This window comes from Doryrhamphus excisus, chromosome 9, assembly GCF_030265055.1.
Source record: "Doryrhamphus excisus isolate RoL2022-K1 chromosome 9, RoL_Dexc_1.0, whole genome shotgun sequence".
In the NCBI taxonomy this organism is placed as follows: domain Eukaryota; kingdom Metazoa; phylum Chordata; class Actinopteri; order Syngnathiformes; family Syngnathidae; genus Doryrhamphus; species Doryrhamphus excisus.
In genome coordinates this window covers 1,018,801-1,037,874 of record NC_080474.1, presented here as the reverse complement: position 1 = coordinate 1,037,874, position 19,074 = coordinate 1,018,801, and the positions used below count along the sequence as shown (strand labels likewise).

The 19,074-nt window shown below is 48.2% G+C and overlaps 1 protein-coding gene across 1 annotated transcript; it reads left to right on the top strand.

Moving 5' to 3' along the window:
* The first annotated feature begins 8 nt into the window (after positions 1-8).
* On the top strand, positions 9-18,798 carry rif1 (replication timing regulatory factor 1). The gene is made up of 35 exons (XM_058081574.1): positions 9-259; positions 1,729-1,865; positions 1,954-2,032; positions 2,101-2,197; positions 2,284-2,414; positions 2,497-2,591; positions 2,823-3,012; positions 3,095-3,187; positions 3,592-3,730; positions 3,805-3,956; positions 4,033-4,138; positions 4,956-5,135; positions 6,423-6,533; positions 6,626-6,688; positions 8,162-8,262; positions 9,220-9,306; positions 9,383-9,456; positions 9,521-9,701; positions 9,791-9,898; positions 9,971-10,120; positions 10,998-11,097; positions 11,165-11,451; positions 11,514-11,716; positions 11,784-11,877; positions 11,954-12,085; positions 12,148-12,290; positions 13,782-13,871; positions 13,938-13,992; positions 14,058-17,057; positions 17,123-17,251; positions 17,323-17,409; positions 17,494-17,597; positions 17,824-17,974; positions 18,057-18,177; positions 18,264-18,798. Exons 2-35 carry the CDS (start codon positions 1,750-1,752, stop codon positions 18,524-18,526), a joined length of 7,212 nt encoding a protein of 2,403 aa, XP_057937557.1. The 5' UTR covers positions 9-259; positions 1,729-1,749; the 3' UTR covers positions 18,527-18,798.
* The last annotated feature ends 276 nt before the right edge of the window (positions 18,799-19,074 follow it).

The following is a 19,074-nucleotide window of genomic DNA, read 5'->3' as shown; positions in this document are numbered from 1 at the left end:
GGCCAGGATGTGACGCCACCGGGGTCAAAGGTAATTTTGACGTCTGCGAGGGGTGGTTTGGCGCCAGCTATTTCGCGGGCCGACAGCACAAGGCGCAGCGAAATACAGCACCGCCGAAAGTGCGCAGCGCACGTAAGAAAAAGCAAGCCGGGGTGCTGCGCTCCTCGGACGGACGCTTTGGAAGCGGCGCTCCTCGTCGGTTCTTTCGGCTGTCCACGCTGCGTCATCTCCGCGGCCAACGTCGCTTGCGAAGCCCGAGGTGAGCTGTCGGTACCGCATGCGTGTGGCGCAAATATGACGCTCTGTTTTCTTGAAATGCTTACATACATTGTCGTCATATTGGCGGGTATTTAAGACACGAGCCAGTTGGGGTGCGTTAGCCGGCTCTTAGCTAACCGTACGCATGTTCACTGTGCGGATGCTAACTGTGCTAACTTGCTGAAGCTAGTTAGTTTTTTTGGTGGCATTGTTGACTGTTTAATTAATTGTAATCAATTATAATTGTCGTATAAAGTCGCCAAGGTTATAGTATTGTGTACTCTTGCATTAATTTTGGATTCCGTGCCGAGATACATAAATGTAAACATACGTATATAATCGATGCCATGCATTAATTAGCACATACGAGCTGTTGCCACTGGCTGCAATGATCACACACACTGTTTATAAGTTAGCTTCCAAAGTTGTCACCAGGGCACGTGACTAACAATCAAAAACAATTAGCGCCTAACGCTCACAATTACGAGTGTGCCTGAAGGGAGCAGAAAGGAGACCGCTATGAAGTTGATTGCTCCGTGTGCATCATGTGAACGAATAGGTAAGATTGTTTTGTGCAGAAAGGGTCTTTCGAATTGAATATTTTATTTATTTTGGTATTTCAATTCATCCCTTGTCACTTTGAGTGGGGATTCCCTGAAAAAATTATCTTTATTGGTGGTTTTTAAGAAGTTTTGTACTTTAGTGAGGTTGCTAAACTTATTTGTTTTGTTTTGTTTTGAATTTTCCAACTGTATCGACTCTCTTCCTGCAAATCATCATCTCATAAGGATGAATTTATTCCGATAATATTTGCACATTATTCTCTTAACATTATAACTTTATTTCGCAACCAAATATATAAAAAAAAAATTATTACAAAAAATACTAAGTTCTCATTTTCCTTTAATTGAGATAAAAAGGCTAGGACGGTTGGGAACCAAGAAAGGGTGACGTTAATGATGATGATGATAATAATAATAATCTTTATTTTTGTGAAATTGTTCTGAAATCTTTTCTCAATAATTTAAATGTAATGTATTTTAAATGTTTAAATGTAAATAATGACTTCATTCTTGTAAATTTACAACTTTATTTTGTAAATGTATGAGTTTTTCTCATTGATTTATTGTATTGTCGTATATTTAAGGCTTTATTTTCATTTTTTCTGCTCCAGTCACCACTTTTGCGACAAATTTTTGAGTTTTTCTTATAAATTTCCAACTTTTTTGTAAATGTATGACTTAATTTCTAATAATAAATTTCCAACTTTCTTTTTGTAAATGTATACAAAACTGCCATGCATCTTTTCATATGTCATGTGTTGCCTTTCTGGGGGCGGGGCTTGTACACAGGAAGTGTCGGAGGTCACATTGTAACAGACACAAGATGGCTGTGTAGCGTTCCTCGGCTTCGGGACGCATGATCACATTCTCCGACAACGCCGTGTGTGTTTTTGTCTTCCTCCCGAAGGCCGTGTGGCGGCGAGTAACGATGATGGCGTCGGCCGAGCCTCCCAGCGGCTTCAGCATGGCCCCCCTGCTGGAGTGTCTGGAGGACAGCGCTGCCGGACGCCCCGAGCAGACGGACGCCTACCTCACCATCGCCAAGTAGGCCTCATATCACACATCACCTTCGCCATCCATAATCCATAAATCACCAGAAGAGGCGTCGAGTAAAGAATGTTGTGTCTCGCAGCCGCCTGAGTGGCGAGGAAGGCCGCCAGTTTCTTCCTGCAGTTGAAAAGCACTTTACGCGTCTGGGCGCCGCCATTTTGGTGAGTTTTCGACAAAGGCGGCGTCATATCTGTTGCTAACTGTTGTGTGTCTTGGCCCCGCCCCCCAGACCCACATCAGCAGTCCGCACGCCGAGCTGAACCAGGCCGCCCTGCAAGCCCTGGGTTTCTGTCTGTACCATTCGCACGTGGTCTCGCGGGTCTCGGGTACGTTCCTTCTGGTCGCGACTCCATGGAGCGTGTCGTTTCATGCTAACAAAACAACGCTACCGTTTTTTTTTTTTTTTTTTTAGAAACCTTGGCCGCTGATCTTCTGTCTGCACTTTGCTCTGTGGCGTCCAAGTCCACGGAGAAGAACACCTGCACCAGAGCCTTGTGGGTCATCTCCAAGCAGAGCTTCTCCGCCGCCGTGGTGGGAAAGAAAGTGAGAACATAAACGGGAGTCGCTGGTCGTTACGCGTTTGTTGCTCGGATCGTTCTGACCCGTGAGTGTCCGCTTTGCTCAGGTTCCGTCCATCCTGGGGACCCTGGAGAGCATCTGGAGCAAAGACGACGTCCTGTCGGTGGTCCTGGAGCACGAAGCTCTGAACGTGATCATCAAGTAAGTTGAGGAAGGAGGACCTGGACTATTCACCCTCATGAACAATGTGAAACGTACCAGAAGATGACCTATTCCTCGAAATAATTTTCCATTCTTCTAAACACCTAAATGAAGTCCAAATCCAAACATCACGAGGTGTCAGTCATGTTCCTGTAACGTTCTTTTTCCGTCCAAGGACTTGGACTGATTTGGAAGCCGAGTCACGGAGCATGTTTCTATGGATGCTTGCAGGCTGCTGGACCAGGTTCCGGCTCAGATGTCCGAAGACACGGTACGCTGGGCCAAGCTCATCATCCCGCTGGTGGTGCACTCGGCCTCCAAAGTGCGTCTGCGGGCGGCGGCCGCCATGGAGACGGGCCTGCCTCTACTCCTCCAAAAGCAGACGGATGTGGCCGCCGTCATCGAGCCCCTCATGTCCACGGTGGGACCCCCGGCGTCTAGATGATGGATCAATCATCCATCTTATGGACACATGATGGATGTTTTTTTTCCCCTCCTCATAGAAACTGATCCCAGAGCTGCAGAAGCTTTTCATGGCCAAGAATGAAACAAACGTCCTGAAGCTCTGGCCCTTATTTGTCAAACTTCTAGGCAAGGTAAGAATTCATTTTTAGCAAGGACTTGCTTTGCTAGCACAAGTTCTGGAGGACCTGGGCTTCAAACTGTGGAGCTTGCATGTTCTCCAGGTACCCTGCGTTCCTCCCACATTCCCAAAACATGCATGTTAGCTTCACTGGATGGCTTCAATTGTTTGTCTATATGTGCCCTGCCCAAAGTCAGCTGGGATAGACTCCAGCATACCCCCTCCATAGAAGATAGATGGACACATAAGTGACCCAGCATGTTTAGAAGATGTTTTTCTATGTTCTACCTACCTAAACTTGATGGAAATCCACATTTCCTGGTTGGGTGTGGAAGCACCTCACCAGCATCATGGAGGGGATTACTTTGACTAGCTTGGTACCTCCCAAGAAATGATTCCTCCTCCTGGTGTGGTCAGATGCTGCACCGCGGCGGTCCCTTCATCAACTCTCTGCTCCACCTGGAGGAGCTGGGCTTTCGGAGCTCGTCTCCCACCGTCAAGAAGATCGCCTTCATCGCCTGGAAGAGCCTCATCGACAACTTCGCCCTCAATCCGGGTCAGCATCTCCGTCGTACCTTCAGTTGGTTTTTGATCTCCTCAGATCTGAACTGTGGTCTTCTGTCTCTGAAGACATCCTGTGCAGCGCCAAGCGCATGAAGCTCCTCATGCAGCCCCTCATGTCCATCAACGTCAGGACGGAGGCGCTGATGCTCACCAAGGTGGAGGTGTGGTGGTACCTGGTGGTCCAGCTGGGTCCTCACCTGTCGCCTCACTTTGATCAGGTCCGATGTTCTCCCAGTCAGGCTTGTTGAGGGAATTTATACTTCTTGCTTCATAAACGCCTCCTGTCCTCCTCAGGTGTCCGTTCCTCTGCTGCAGTACACCTTTGGATCGGATTCCTCCTCGCAGCAGGGCACCCCCGCCAGGGGGGGTCCTCAGAACGGAGTAGGAGTCGGCAAAACCGGTAGGACGAGGAGCCGTGACTTTGATTTTTGGTTTTTAATTTTCCAAACATTCTTGAATCATCTTTGTATGTTCTCGTCTCCTCATATTTGGACTTTTGGCCAACCTCACTTTCCCAAAATGACAACATTATCTTGTTTGGTTTCTCATAATATTACAACGTTCAAAAAGCCTAAAATAAAATAATTTTCTTTAGAATATTACAAGTTTATTCTGGTACAATTGTTACTTTTTTCTTGTTAAAATAGGATTTTTAGTTTTCCAAAAATGGCAACTTTGATACTAAAATATTCGGCGTCCTGATATGATCTTATTCCCATAAAATGGCCGCTTGTTCTCGTTATATTAATGCAGTTTTTTTTAATATATATTATAAATTATATATGTACAATGTGGCCTGGGCCAATAAAACAGAGGGCTGAAAATGGCCCCCGGACCGCACTTTGGACACCCCTTACTTAAGGGGTTCACACTGCAGATCAAATCCAAGTTTTTTCCTTATTTGTGACCTCCACTGATTTTTTTTTTTTTTGTCATGTTGGTGGGAATGCCGCACTTCCCATTTTCCCAAATGAGACTCTGGTCTCCTTGGGACGCCATCCCAGGCGCTCGCATTGTTTAAGAGCCTGATTGTCAATTCCCGATGCGTGTCCGTCGATGGCTTCCTTGTCAAACGGGACCTCCGGCCTCCCCCGTTTATCCTTGACATCCCTCCTGCATATGCACGCATGGTGGAATGCTGCTTGTCTTTTATGGGGTTCATGCGAGTGGCTTGGGGGGGTAGCTGAACATCCGTGCTGGTGTTTCTCCTTTCCCAGCACCCCCGCCGAGCTTCAACAGTCCGGCCCCCGCCCCTCGACTCAGCCTGAATTCCAGCATCCAGCCGCCCTCCACCTTCCCCTCCATCCAGCTGCTGGGCCTGGAGATGCTGCTGCACTACTTCCTGGGACCCGAGGTGGTCGCCTCGGCGACCAAGAGCAAGCTTGTGCTGACTCTGGGTGAGTACTCCACCTGGAACCCTGATTTCTGGTCACTTTATTGCAAATGTTGGGAAAACCTGTTTACCACCTTCTAAATACACTTTTTAACATGGTTAGAGCCCCCTGGACATGGAATAACACCCCTATAGTCACCTTTACACTCCTATTACCCAAAACAGTAGATATAATAAGACATAGAAAATCTGTTTACTACCTTCTAAATACACTTTTAACATGATTAGAGCCCTCTAACCATGACATAACACCCCTATAGTCATCTAGTCATCTTTAGACTTATATTACCCAATATAGTAGACATAATAAGACATAGAAAACCTGTTTACCACCTTCTAAATACACTTTTTAACATGATTAGAGCCCTCCAGACATGACATAACACCCCTATAGTCACCTTTACACTCCTATTACCCAATATAGAAGACATAATAAGACGTAGAAAACCTGTTTACCACCTTCTGAATAAGTTTTTTAACATGATTAGAGCCCTCTAGACATGACATAACACCCCTATAGTCGCCTTTACACTCCTATTACCCAATATAGAAGACATAATAAGACGTAGAAAACCTGTTTACCACCTTCTGAATAAGTTTTTTTAACATGATTAGAGCCCTCTAGACATGACATAACACCCCTATAGTCACCTTTACACTCCTATTACCCAATATAGTAGACATAATAAGACATAGAAAACCTGTTTACCACCTTCTGAATACACTTTTAACATGATTAGAGCCCCCTGGACATGGAATAACACCCCTATAGTCACGTAGTCACCTTTACACTCCTATTATCCAATATAGTAGACATATAAGACATAGAAAAAACCTGTTTACCACCTTCTAAATACACTTTTTAACATGATTAGAGCCTTCTAGACATGACATAACACCCCTATAGTCACCTTTACACTCCTATTACCCAATATAGAAGACATAATAAGACATAGAAAACCTGTTTACCACCTTCTAAATACACTTTTTAACATGATTAGAGCCCTCTAGGGCACGGAATAACACCCCTATAGTCACCTTTTCACTGACCAAAAGTCATATCCCGACATACGTAGGTTGACTACATATGAATACCAATGTTGTGATGGCGTAAGGATCGGCATTCATGAGTCTATTGCAAACAAGGTGACATGTAACACGCGTGACCGTCGCACTTTAAAGCGCACGCAGAGCCAGATGAAGCCGCGGTACCATGCAGCTACTGCCATCTCCTGGAGGTTGCCGATGGCGCTAGTTGTTTTTATCTGTAAGCCTTCTGTTTTGCTCCCAGAACCTTTAAGGCATCCCCTGTTGGCTGCTACCTCGTCCTTCGGCAAACACGCCGCCGTGCTCATCGCCGGCATCAAAGATGGCTTCAGCGGCGCCGGCAAAGACGCTCCAGGTACTCTGCAGTACTCCACTACTTCCTGTACCTGAAACACTGCAACCTCCATCTTCATTAGGACCCCCTTTTCCTTTTTTTATGCTTTGCAGGGTCACTTTTAGCACTTTTATGGAATCATCTTATTCACTTTGTCAGCTTGACCATCGAGTCTGGTAAGTATTCCCGTATTCCCGTTTTAGGATGCAGCCAATCCCGTCGCCGCCAATCACAGCGGAATATTGAATAAGTATTAGCCAATGACAACTCAAAACTTGATGCAGTTTTAAAATGAAACTTTATAATGAAGGGAGAAGGAAAAGTGCGTGAAGATGCTAAAGCTAATGCTAGTAAGCTAGGCTAGGCCCTTAGCAGCAACAACTGCAATCAAGCCTTTGTGATAACTTGCAATGAGTCTCTTCCAGCGCTGGGGAGGAATTTAGCAGTTTTGAGGGTCATGCCACAATAGGATTCAGCTCAGGACTTGGACTAGGCCGCTCCGAGGTTCTTCATGTGCTTTGGTGGACTTGGTGCTGTCTTTTGGATCGTTGTCCTGCTGCTGAAGCCGAGTTGCTTTCAGTCTGAGCTCACCAATGTTCTCCTTCAGTACAATCCATGCTTCCATGTATCATAGCAACCCCAGACCATTACACTACCACCACCATATTTGACTCCTTTCCTCGAATGCCAGATGGAACGGGACACACGCCTTCCAAAAACGTTCAAGGACTCTTGGGGGGTCATCAAGATGTTTTCTGGCCAAATGGAGACCAGCCTTAATGTTCTTTTTGGTGTCTTCGGTGTCTTTCTTATGGTGGAGTCATGAACTCTGACCTTAACTGAGGCATGGGCTTTGGATGTTGTTGTGGGGTCTTTTGTGACCTCCCGGATGAGTTGTGGCTGCGCTCTTGGTTATTTTGGTTGGCCGGCCGCTGTTCCATGTTTTGGCCATTTGTGGATAATGTCTCTCTCTGTGGTTAGCTGGAGTCCCAAAGCTTTAGAAATGGTTTGATAACATTTTCCACACTGATGGATCTCGGTTATGTTTTAATGTGGGGGATTTTTATATTTATTATTTTTATTCCTCCCTTAGTACAAAGTTTTATTTGAAAAGTGCATCAAACGTTGAGTTGTACTAAAATGTATATTTTGACCTGAAACATTTAATTGCGACAAAAATGCAAAGAAACTAACGCCTAACAGTCAGGCTGTAATGCCGCTGCTCAAGGCTAAGGATTCAGCTATGCTATGCTAACACCTATGCTAATACCTATGCTAATACCTGTGTACGACGTCCGGCTCGTATGGACCGGAAATGCTTATTGTGGCTGCCGCACTCTGACAGGGGGTTCTCAAAGCTGTAGTTCCCACCCGAACGGCGCCACATAGAGCACCCTGATTGGGTCCGGGGTTCCGGTCAATCTGGAGGAGGACGGAGAGACCTCGTCCCGACCTCCCGCCCGACTCATTGCCACTTTTGATCAGTTTAAGTCCGAGCACACGGATGTGCTGCTGTGACGAGACAGAACACCTGAGGGGTTGGCCCCCCCCAATGATGACTGTCCTCCAGCAGTGGTGTGCCATCGCTGTGTAGTGTAGTGGGGGGGGGCTCTAAGTCTATGCTTCTCACGGTCTTGTGCATCCTGCAGCCACCAAGAAGGACAGACAGGGCTGTGAAGTCCTGACGCTGATGCTGCAGGCCCTGCAGAGCATCGTCCACTCAGAAGCTCTCCCTGCAGAAAAAGTCCTGGTAGGAACTTCCTTCATGCTGGTTCCAGAAATGCTCTTGGGGGGGGGGATTTGCTACCTTCTGAATACACTTTTTACCATGATTAGAGCCCTCTAGACATGACATAACACCCCTATAGTCACCTTTACACTCCTATTACCCAATATAGTAGACATAATAAGACATAGAAAACCTGTTTACCACCTTCTGAATCCACTTTTTACCATGATTAGAGCCCTCGAGACATGACATAACACCCCTATAGTCACCTTTACACTCCTATTACCCAATATAGTAGACATAATAAGACATAGAAAACCTGTTTACCACCTTCTGAATCCACTTTTTACCATGATTAGAGCCCTCGAGACATGACATAACACCCCTATAGTCACCTTTACACTCCTATTACCCAATATAGTAGACATAATAAGACGTAGAAAACCTGTTTACCAACTTCTGAAGCCACTTTTTTACCATGATTAGAGCCCTCTAGACATGGAATAACACCCCTATAGTCACCTAGTCAACTTTACTTTAATATAGTAGACATATTAAGACGTAGAAAACCTGTTTACCACCTTCTGAATCCACTTTTTACCATGATTAGAGCCCTCTAGACATGACATAACACCCCTATAGTCAACATTACACTCCTATTACCCAATATAGTAGACATAATAAAGGGCCCAAAATGAGCATAATTTAAGCAAAATGGGCTTTAATTCAGTTTTTGTAGTGTACTTCGGCCAGTGGTCACGGATGGCCCCTGGGCTTCGCTTTGGGCACCCCAGCTTTTGTGTCTGCTAGTGAACAAACCACAGCCAGCTGTGCGCGCGTCCTCAGTGGAGAAAATGCAGGCCGCTAATGCGGTGATGCGTTTATTTTTCATCATATTTTCCCGCTGCACGGGCGGAGCCCCAAACGGACGGTAACGTTTAAGGAACCTCGCTCCATTCGCTGTCCTCCATCCTTCAGGTTCTCTTTGAGGGCACCGTCAAAGGCATCTCCGCTCGCGTCCTTGGCTCCGCCTCCTACCAAGTGGGCAAGATGGACGTGCTAAACGTGAGCGCCTCAGACTCTCTGCTTCCTTTATACTGACGGCCATCTTGGAGATGACTGAATGTGTTTTCTTTTTTAGGGAACGCCCGCGCTCTTCCTGATTCTTCTCCTCTTGGACAGCAGCATGCTAGCAGCCTACATGGAGGACGCCAGGTCTGGTGGATCTGTCTATCTTCTGGTGACCGCTTATGAAGTGTGTGTGTGTGTGTGTGTTTAGGTTTCATCAGTGCCTCAAGAGGCTGGTGGGCTGCGGCCTGTCGGGCCCCACCTCCCCCCTGGCGTTTGGGGAGGCCGTGCTGGGAGCCATCGGCCGCAGCGCCGCCTCCGTGCCAAACAAGGAGCACCTGCTGAGGATGTGGAGCGCGATGGTCGGCCCGCTGACGGACACCATAACTCAGGTAGGAGGGGGAAAAAGCTGGGTGGGGGCGGGGTGGGGGGGTCCACCAGTGACGTCGTAGATGATACTGAACCTTCCGGGATGTTTCAGTCCAATGAAGTCAACCAAGGAGACGCTTTGGAGCACAACTTCAGCGCCATGCACTCGGCCCTGCTGTTCCCCGTCACTCACCTGCTGAGTGAACCGCCTCTGCAGTTGGTACGCTGACGCCGGCGTTCACGTGTTGTTGTTGTTTAGCCAACATCATCATCATCTCTATCGTGTGCGTAGGCGGCCCAGAAGTCCATGCTGTCCACGTGGTCTAAACTCTACAAGGTGTTCGCACGCTGCTCCTCTTTGGTGGTCACGGCCGAGGAGAACGTCTGCTGTGAGGAGCTGTGTGTCAAGATGGCCGCTACGGTGGACCGGGAGGCCTTGAAGGTAAAAACGTGAAATTAACTTAACCAACTAAATACGTCAACGCCATCAATGGCCGCTGTCAAATGATCCAATAATCGGTTTAATCGATGACATGAAGATACGCTATTTAGAGAGAATACTCACGATGTTAGCCGATGTTTATGTCACAGGGGTCCTTGCGGGGGTCTTCTTAGACATCAATCAACCGGAAGAAAACACAAGTTAATAATGAGGACCAAAAAAAAACATTGAAAAGGTCTTCCACAAAACACAGCAACACTGCCATCCAGTGGTCACTGCAGGCTACTACAAGAAGACGTACCTCATTGATAAAATGATTAGAGCGGCTTTAGCTGTAGCATTGTCCCGGCAAATGGCTAAATAAAGTTATCTTTAGTTGTAGCAGGCGTTCACATGAACAAGAAGCCAGGCTGCGCTCATTTTTTTTTAAAGATTAAAAATGACAGCAGGCTACTTCAGAAGTATAATAATAATAATAATATGATGTCAAACGCCCCCTTTGGTGTAAAGTAGCCTCTCATAACGGAGGCGGGGCTTGTCGTAATGCATGCGCCTAATTACAATTCAGAATATTGTATTAAAATATGATATTCCATGGTTATATGAAAAGGGAACCTATCAAAAAAAACATTCTCCAGCTTTTGTGTTCTTTAGTAATCAGCTGTAGCGCATCGGAAAGTTTCAGGTAAATATCAGTTCCCGACTAAAATGGGAGAAAAGCTACGTTTCAAGCATAACTTAGCTGAAATATCTGAACTATACAAACACAACACAATAAATGGGTTGTTTTTATATACAAATTACTATTTGGATTTATTATTATAATTTATTATATTAAATACATGCGTTAAATGAAATGGCTGTTCTTCTCATCAAGCTTCCGTCCACGTTGATGGCGGTCTCCTGCATCCTGCAAGTCATGGTGGAATGTGTGGACTTCTCGCCGTACACGCCGCACTTCCAGCAGAAGTTAAAATGTAAGTCAACTCTCCGTTTTCCCCCACACCAGGAACTCCAGGACTTTTTATCATCTTCTTTCTGCAGCTCCTCACACTCCAGGAACCTGGACCAAGAAGAGAAGCAAGGCCCTGGGGAACCTGGCAGCCTTTGAGTCCCTGCTGGTTCAGTGTCTGGATGTTTACCTGGCTGGGGACGATGAGGTTTGGTCGGAGGCCGCGAGTACGGGGACGGCGCTGCTCTCCGTTTTGTCTGCCCTCTTCACCAACCTGGTCCTTGCTGACGCCGTCAAGGAGGCGCTCGCTTCCCTCATTCAGCCGCTCGCCGTCCTCTATCAGAAGCCGCATGACTTGACGTCGGCCATGCTTGCCAAGGTGCGTTCCCGCAGCGGAGTTGGCTGAGGGCGTGGCATCAGTAACGCTTTTCCTTCCTTCAGATGGAGAAGCTGGTGGGCGAGGTCCTCGGATGCATCCAGAGCCGCTCCGCTCTGGCCTACGACGGCGACCTCCTGGCTCTGCTTTCTCCGCTGCTCTGCGTCCTCTTCACGCACAAGAACAAGCAGCACCGCACGGCCGTCACGCACTTTTGGAACGCCACCTTCGCCAATGCCGTCAGCTTGACGTATCCCGACCAGCTCAGGTACCATTTCAGGAAGCTGCCGAGGAATTTCAGGAAGTCATTTCGACTTTTTTTCCCTCTTTTCCAGACCTGTTCTGAACCAAGTGAAGCAAAAGACTCCCATCATTCTTCCCGGCTTCAAATCCATCAGTATTCCCGATGAGCTCAGTGGACAGTATTCCGTGAGTTGTCCTAAAATAAAAAAAACTGTTCCTGTTCTCCGGTGCCTCTTTCCTTATCTGCAGTTTTCCTCCTCAGAGCGAAAGTTCCCAGTTAGAAACCAAACTCAGCGGCGTGCCAGTGGCCTCCGTGGGAATGAGGGACTCTCAATTAGGGAAGACTGCTGAGGGGAACGACCGAAGCTCCACCAGGGCCTCCAAACCGGTTTCTGTAAGTCTTGGTCCGAGTCTCGTGTGGCCTCTTTTAGAGCTTCACCAAACTTATTTCTGCAGATGAAGCTGGACTTTGGTTCCCCTAAAGTTCCCCGAAGGGAGGTTCTGGAGGAGGAGGCCTCTGTTGACTTTGTCTTCATTCCACCTGAGACCAAGGAGAGAGTTTTAACGGAGCACCAAAAGGAGGTCAAAAGGACTAAAAGGTCTGATTAATTTACTTCCTGTTTTCCATTAATTACAATAATCCTGGTGGTGCTTCATTGGTTCCAGGCCCACTGGCATGGAGTGGGATTAAAACAAGACCACCTTCTAACATTGTTAGAGACCTCTGGACATGAAATAACACCCCTACAGTCACCTTTACACTCCTATTACCCAATATAGTAGATATAAGACAAAATAAGACCATCTTCTAAATATACTTTCTAACATCGTTAGAGACCTCCAGACATGAAATAACACCCCTATAGTCACTTTACACTCCTATTACCCAATATAGTAGATATAAGAGAAAATAAGACCATCTTCTAAATATACTTTCTAACATTGTTAGAGACCTCCAGACACGAAATAACACCCCTATAGTCACCTTTACACTCCTATTACCCAATATGGTATATGTAAGAGAAAACAAGACCACCTTCTAAATATACTTTCTAACATTGTTAGAGACCTCTAGACGCAAAATAACACCCCTATAGTCACCTTTACACTCCTATTACCCAATATGGTAGATGTAAGAGAAAATAAGACCATCTTCTAAATATACTTTCTAACATTGTTAGAGACCTCTAGACATGAAATAACACCCCTATAGTCACCTTTACACTCCTATTACCCAATATGGTAGATGTAAGAGAAAATAAGACCACCTTCTAAATATACTTTCTAACATTGTTAGAGACCTCTAGACATGAAATAACACCCCTATAGTCACCTTTACACTCATTTTACCCAATATAGTAGATATAAGAGAAAATAAGACCACCTTCTAAATATACCTTCTAACATTGTTAGAGACCTCTAGACATGAAATAACACCCCTATAGTCACCTTTACACTCCTATTAACCAATATGGTAGATGTAAGAGAAAATAAGACCATGTTCTAAATATACCTTCTAACATTGTTAGAGACCTCTAGACATGAAATAACACCCCTATAGTCACTTTATACTCCTATTACGCAATATAGCAGATATCGTTCCAGCTCCTTTCATAGACAGGAAGTCACAAAGTCCTTCACAATCAAAATCGAGCAAGATCATTCCAAAGTCACGGTGCAACAGCCTGAAAAGATGGGGCCCCAAAACAGAACCCTGGGGGACTCCACGCAGCGGTCGTGAGCCACACGCTAAAACTATGACCAAATAGATGGAAAGCAAACCACTGTAGAACCGACACAGATTTGTTCATACATGGTGTCCCAGCCTTCCCAACGGGATCCGGTGGTCCACTGGGTCCGATCCGGAAGGACCGAGACCACTATTTCGGGAACCCACCCCCGGGATCGAGGGAGCACTTGAGTCGATTTATCAAACTTTGGTGGGGTTAATTGATTTATTGATTATGGTGACCGGCCGACGTGTATCAGTACATTGCATGCTACAAATACATGTACAAATACTTATTTAGTCGTAGTATTTCATGTCTTTTGGAGAGAAAAAAACGAGTAAAAGTACTTTTGTGTCCAAGGGTGGACATACCTGCCATGTACAACAACCTCGATGCCTCCTTGGATACCTCCGTCTTCTCCCAGTACACACAAAGCCAGGAAGACTCCATGTAAGTACAACATGTACTGTAGTACTCGTGCCTAAAGCAGTACTTACGGCATCCACCCTCCCTTAGGGGCAAAGCACCAACCGACCAAGCTGCTGCCGTTGGCCAGGACGCTCCAGAGAAGGTTAGAAAGCCGTGAGAACATGAAGGCATCCCTTCCAGATATCTCAACCTGTCTCTGACCCTCAGGGTGCCGACTCGGGCGAGGTCGCTGACGTTCAGGAAGACGAGACTCCAGATGGGGCGTGCCCCGAGGCTTTAGAAAAAGAGCCGGAAACCGAGGAACCGGAGGCGATACCCGAGTCGCCTGATGTTTCTGTGGAGGAACATGCCAAGTGTGATGTCGGAGATGAAGATACGAGCACACAATCTGAGAAGCCCACCAGTCCCAGCATGTCCGTCTCTGGAACTCCTCAAAAGTCCAGCAGTTCGAGTAGGCGTCAGACCTTCATTACTTTGGAGAAATATGCAGAGGGAAAGCCTGCGAGCCCCAGCACAGTGTCCACTTTTATAGGTCCTCTCTCTAAGACCTCCAGTAGCCAGGAACCCTCTAAGGACTCCGACGGTCCCTGCCCCGAGGACTCCCAGAAAGATAGGCCTCAGAACTCTGAGAACGTCTGTGAGGAGACCTCAGGGAGTCGCATCCAAGATTCCCCTGGAAGGCCCAACGTGGATGATGAACCCGTCAGGCTGACTCGGGGACCACGAGGTGATGAACCTGAAGATGAAGACGTCATCCCAGATACTCAGACTGAAGACGTGGTCATGGAGGATCCTGCGGAAACCTTCACCTCGGCAGACATGACACATTCCGATCCAAACATGGATTCCCAAGAGACTCTTGGTGATTCGCAGTCCTCAGAGGTTCCGACTTCTCCAGGTGATCCAAACATGGACTCCCAGGAGAGTCTCAGTGATTTGCAGTCCTCGGTGGTTCTGACTTCTCCAGGTGATCCAAACATGGACTCCCAGGAGAGTCTCAGTGATTCACAGCCGCAGAGACGAACGAGCCGCAAACGAAGTAAACATCCGATCCCGGAAGACGTTCCGGTGCAGTCGCCCGCGGCATCAAACAGACCAAATACGAGAAACCAGAAGGCCATCGAGGAGGACACTGGTAGATTACGGAGAAGGTCCCTGAGGGAAAGCAGCGAGTCGAGCCAAAGGAACTCTCAAGGTCGATCCCACAGGAAGGTCAAGCTGTACAGCAATTCGGGCGAGTTCCTCACCGAACGCGAAAACAAAAGGAAGAGCGGCCGATTCCGAGAGTCGAGTCAAACGGATCGCCTGTCGGACTCTCAGCCCGAATCGAGCCCGTCTCGGCAAAAGCGAAGCCGGCATCGGAAGTCCGCCACGGAGCCCAAAGAGGAGTCTGAAGTGAAGGCGGAGTCCAGTCAAGCCGACTTCCTGTCGGATACCCAGTCGGAATCTGAAAGCCAGTCGCAGCAAAGGCGCCGCCGGTCTTCCAAGTCCTTATCGGCGTCCAAACGGGCCAAGTCAGAGAGGGTCTCCAGTCAAAGTTCCGTACAGTCAGACACCCACACCGCTTGTGATTCCCAAGAAGAGAATGGTCCGCCTCCCAAGTCTTCACTGGAACCCAAGGAGGAGGGTCCAGACACCCAGTCAGACTCGGAAAGACGGTCGGAGCAAAGCCAAGACGAAGCTTCTGAAGCGTTGCAGACAATGGAGAACAAAGTCCTGGAGACCAAGTCTGAATTCGATGACTTCCAGAAAGACACGCAGATCGTCTTACCTCGAAGGGTCGGCCAATCCCAAGAGTACGATCTTCTCCAGCGGAAGACCAGCACAGAAAAACCTTCTCAGATCGCTTCTTCTACGGACTTTAGTCAAAATTCCCAAGGGATGGTGCCGACATCTTCTGAAACGCCACCTCTGAAAACGCGCAGAAGATCAAGGCAGGCGTCTCTGGAGGAAGGAGCCCATCAAAGCGAACTCGGGAAAATAACTATCGCTAGTTCTCAAGAAAATGTTCCATCAGAGCCCCGAAGTGAAGGTCGGAAACGAAGGAGCAAGTCTAGTTGTCCCGTCACTCCAGAAAGCTCCCAGTCGTCGGAAGCTGCGGCGTCCGTCGAGTCCTCGCAAGGCAGGGGCCGTTATTCAAGGCGACTATCCGTGAACACCGAGTCGTCCGAATCCGAATTGTCGGAGGCCAGGGAGAGTCTTTCATCCCCAAAGAGGCGGAGGAAACCCAGAAGGATCTCGACCAGCGACTCCACCCGCCAATCTCCAGCAGAAGTCGATTCCAAGGATTCCGGAAGCGCAGAAACATTGGAAACTGCTAAAGTCCAAGATGGGGATTTATCGCAAAGCCCTGATTCGGCAGTTTCTGAATCACTAGAGACTTTGGAAAACTCCAAAGAGGGACAAAGGGACCTCGCTGAAGCACCTGAGTCCCTTGTTCAACAAAAACCCAAGCCTGAAACCGCACGGAACCGGAGTCCACTTAGCGTGTCGCCGCGCAGGAAGCGGGGCAGGCCACGATATTCTCGGACAAAACCTGATTCTGCGTCCTTGGAGTCATCGGAGATGTTGGTCTCTGAGGAGGTCGCTACTGAGATGTTGGTCTCGGAGGGGGTCGCTACTGAGCGGAGTCAGGAGGACTCTCCTCGTGAGATGTTTGCTACAGACACACCAGCTCTCCCCAGCGAGCAACAGGAGATCATGGATCAGGAGGTCCAACCTGCAAAGGATTCCGATTGTGGTCATCTTGGAGATGCATTTGTTCCAGTCGTGGAGGAACCTCATGGTTCCACACTAGACCAAGAAGGAGGTTCCAATGTAGTAGATGATCTTTCCAGTGCTGGAGAACCTGATGCTTCTAATGTTGAGGAGGAATTCCCAAAGCAGGTCTTGGAGGTCGGAACGGAGAAAGATGATTGTGATAAAGGTGGCGTGATGCCTTCAGAGGAAACCCGGACCACAGGCACGGATCCAGATGCTGCTCCAAGCCATCTCGGGAACTCTGAATCGACGCATGGTGACGTTCACCATCATTCTCCAGCGAAGCTGAAGGACCTGGAGGCTGCGTTGGTGCAGGACATGGTCCACAGTCCCTGCAGTAGCAGGACCAGAGGAACCTGGTCTCCTTCTGCCTCCCCCTCTTCCAGTATCCTGAAGAAAGGCCAGAAGAGACAACTGGAGGAGGAGAGCCCCTCTCCTCTCGTCAAGGTAGGTGACCACATGGAAGTCGGAATGGTTTGGTTGGGAATCTAATCCTCTGTCTGGTTTTGCAGTCCAGGCGCGTGTCTTTTGCTAATCCCATCCAGCAGCAGGAGACCGCAGACGACATCGACCGCCGCAGCCCCGCTGTCCGAAGCAGCTCCCCTGGAAGATCCAAAGTCGGGAACCTGGCTCATCCCAAAGTAGGAATTGTCCCGAACGCCGCAGTTTTGAAGGTTTGGGAGTTTAACCATGTTCCTCTTGGCTGTCCCAGTTCATCACCACGCCAACAAAGTCCTCGCTGGTCTTGAGTCCCAGGAATCTTCGGAGTCCAAGTTTCAAGAGCTCCAAGAAATGCCTGGTAGGAAGGACAATCCTGGTCCTCTTCCGGTTCCATCTTAGTCGGCTGTATTTGATGTCAATGACAGGTATGACTTTTTCCTAGATTTCGGAGATGAGCCCCGTTTCCAATGATTGCATCTACCCCGCCCTGGTGGGCTGCTCCGCTCCGGTGGAAGCCGTGCTGCCGCAGATATCCTCCAGCATGTGGTGAGTACAATGAAGAAGAACATCAGATGTTCTGGATACCATCGTTCCTGTGGAGGTTGGACTGGGTCCCATCAGGGTTTTTGGACTGGTAGTGCTACTTCACGTCAAGTCTTTGGGATCTGAGCAAGGTTTTCACCTCCTGCCTTTGGAAATGCTGTAGAAGGATCATGGATCCAGACCCGACCATCAGGAAGCGGCGTCTCTTATCGTCTGTTTGCTCCCGCAGGTCTCGTGGTTTCGGTCAGCTGGTGCGAGCCCGCAACATCAAGACGGTGGGCGACCTCAGCGCTCTGACTCCCAACGAGATCAAGACTCTTCCCATTCGCTCGCCAAAGATCTCCAACGTCAAGAAGGCGCTCAAGACCTACGAGGAACAGGTACGGACCCACCCACCCACGGACGCACTTCGGTCCTTTTTCCGAATGAGCTCGTTGCGACCTGTGACCCGTGCTCCCCCAGCGGAAAGGTCGAGGCGTCGATGAGCTGAAGAGCTTCGCGGAGACGGAGATGATGACCTCGGAGCTGGAGGAGGCCAGGCCGATTCCAGACCAGGATGATGAAAAAAGCGGCGAGACGTTGGGTACGTCAGCGTTTGGTTTGGTCTACAAGCCAACATTTCATACCCGACTAGTCGCTATGTAGTTAATATGATTTATGTTTGTGCAGCCACAGCGTTGCTGGACCAGCCGGGTCCACATCCCACCAGGCTGGACGAGGACCAGACTGCGGCCCCCGACCCCCCTCCAGAGGGGGCCCCTCCCGGGGTCCTTTACCAGCTGGACACTGTGGAGGGCGTGCTGAGTCCGTTTCTTCTCAAGCAATGTTCTCCTCAGCAGCTCTTGGACATCCACCAGCGTTTGACGGGGATGACAAGTCGCGTCGTGACGGAGATGAGCACTCGACTGGGCGCCGCCCACCCGCGTCCTTGAACGCACCATGGACTAAGTCTGTGTCTCCTGGCGCTTTTTCTTTCCACAGTTTCAGCATCGCTTTTGACCTTTGATGTTTTTTTATTAATGTCTTGTCATTTTACTGTCTCCCTTTTTAACAGCAACACACACATGCACGACACGTCCGTTGGTCCCTGAATGTGTCGCTAGGCGTTTCCATTGTGTACATATTGTAGGACGACTTGGTCTCGTTTTATCTTCTATTTGTGCTTTTAATGGACTCCAAATAAAAAGCTCGGACTGAATGTATTTGAAAGAAAAACTCAGCATCTCCAGTCTTCCTTTTTTTCCCCACTGTGATGATAACCATAGAACAGGAAATTGAACCGCATCGGCCGTGAAAAGCCCCCAAATGACGACAACGCTCTGCAAGCCACGTTCTCCATGGCGTTGACTGTTAGCTGTATAGCTTCTTTTTACGCTTGCACAGCTGCTCGGTCACTGGACCTCCGGTGGAGAAGGTGGGTCAGAACTCTTTTCAAAAGCATTTTACCTCCAAAAATAAATCATGATGATATTAATATGGA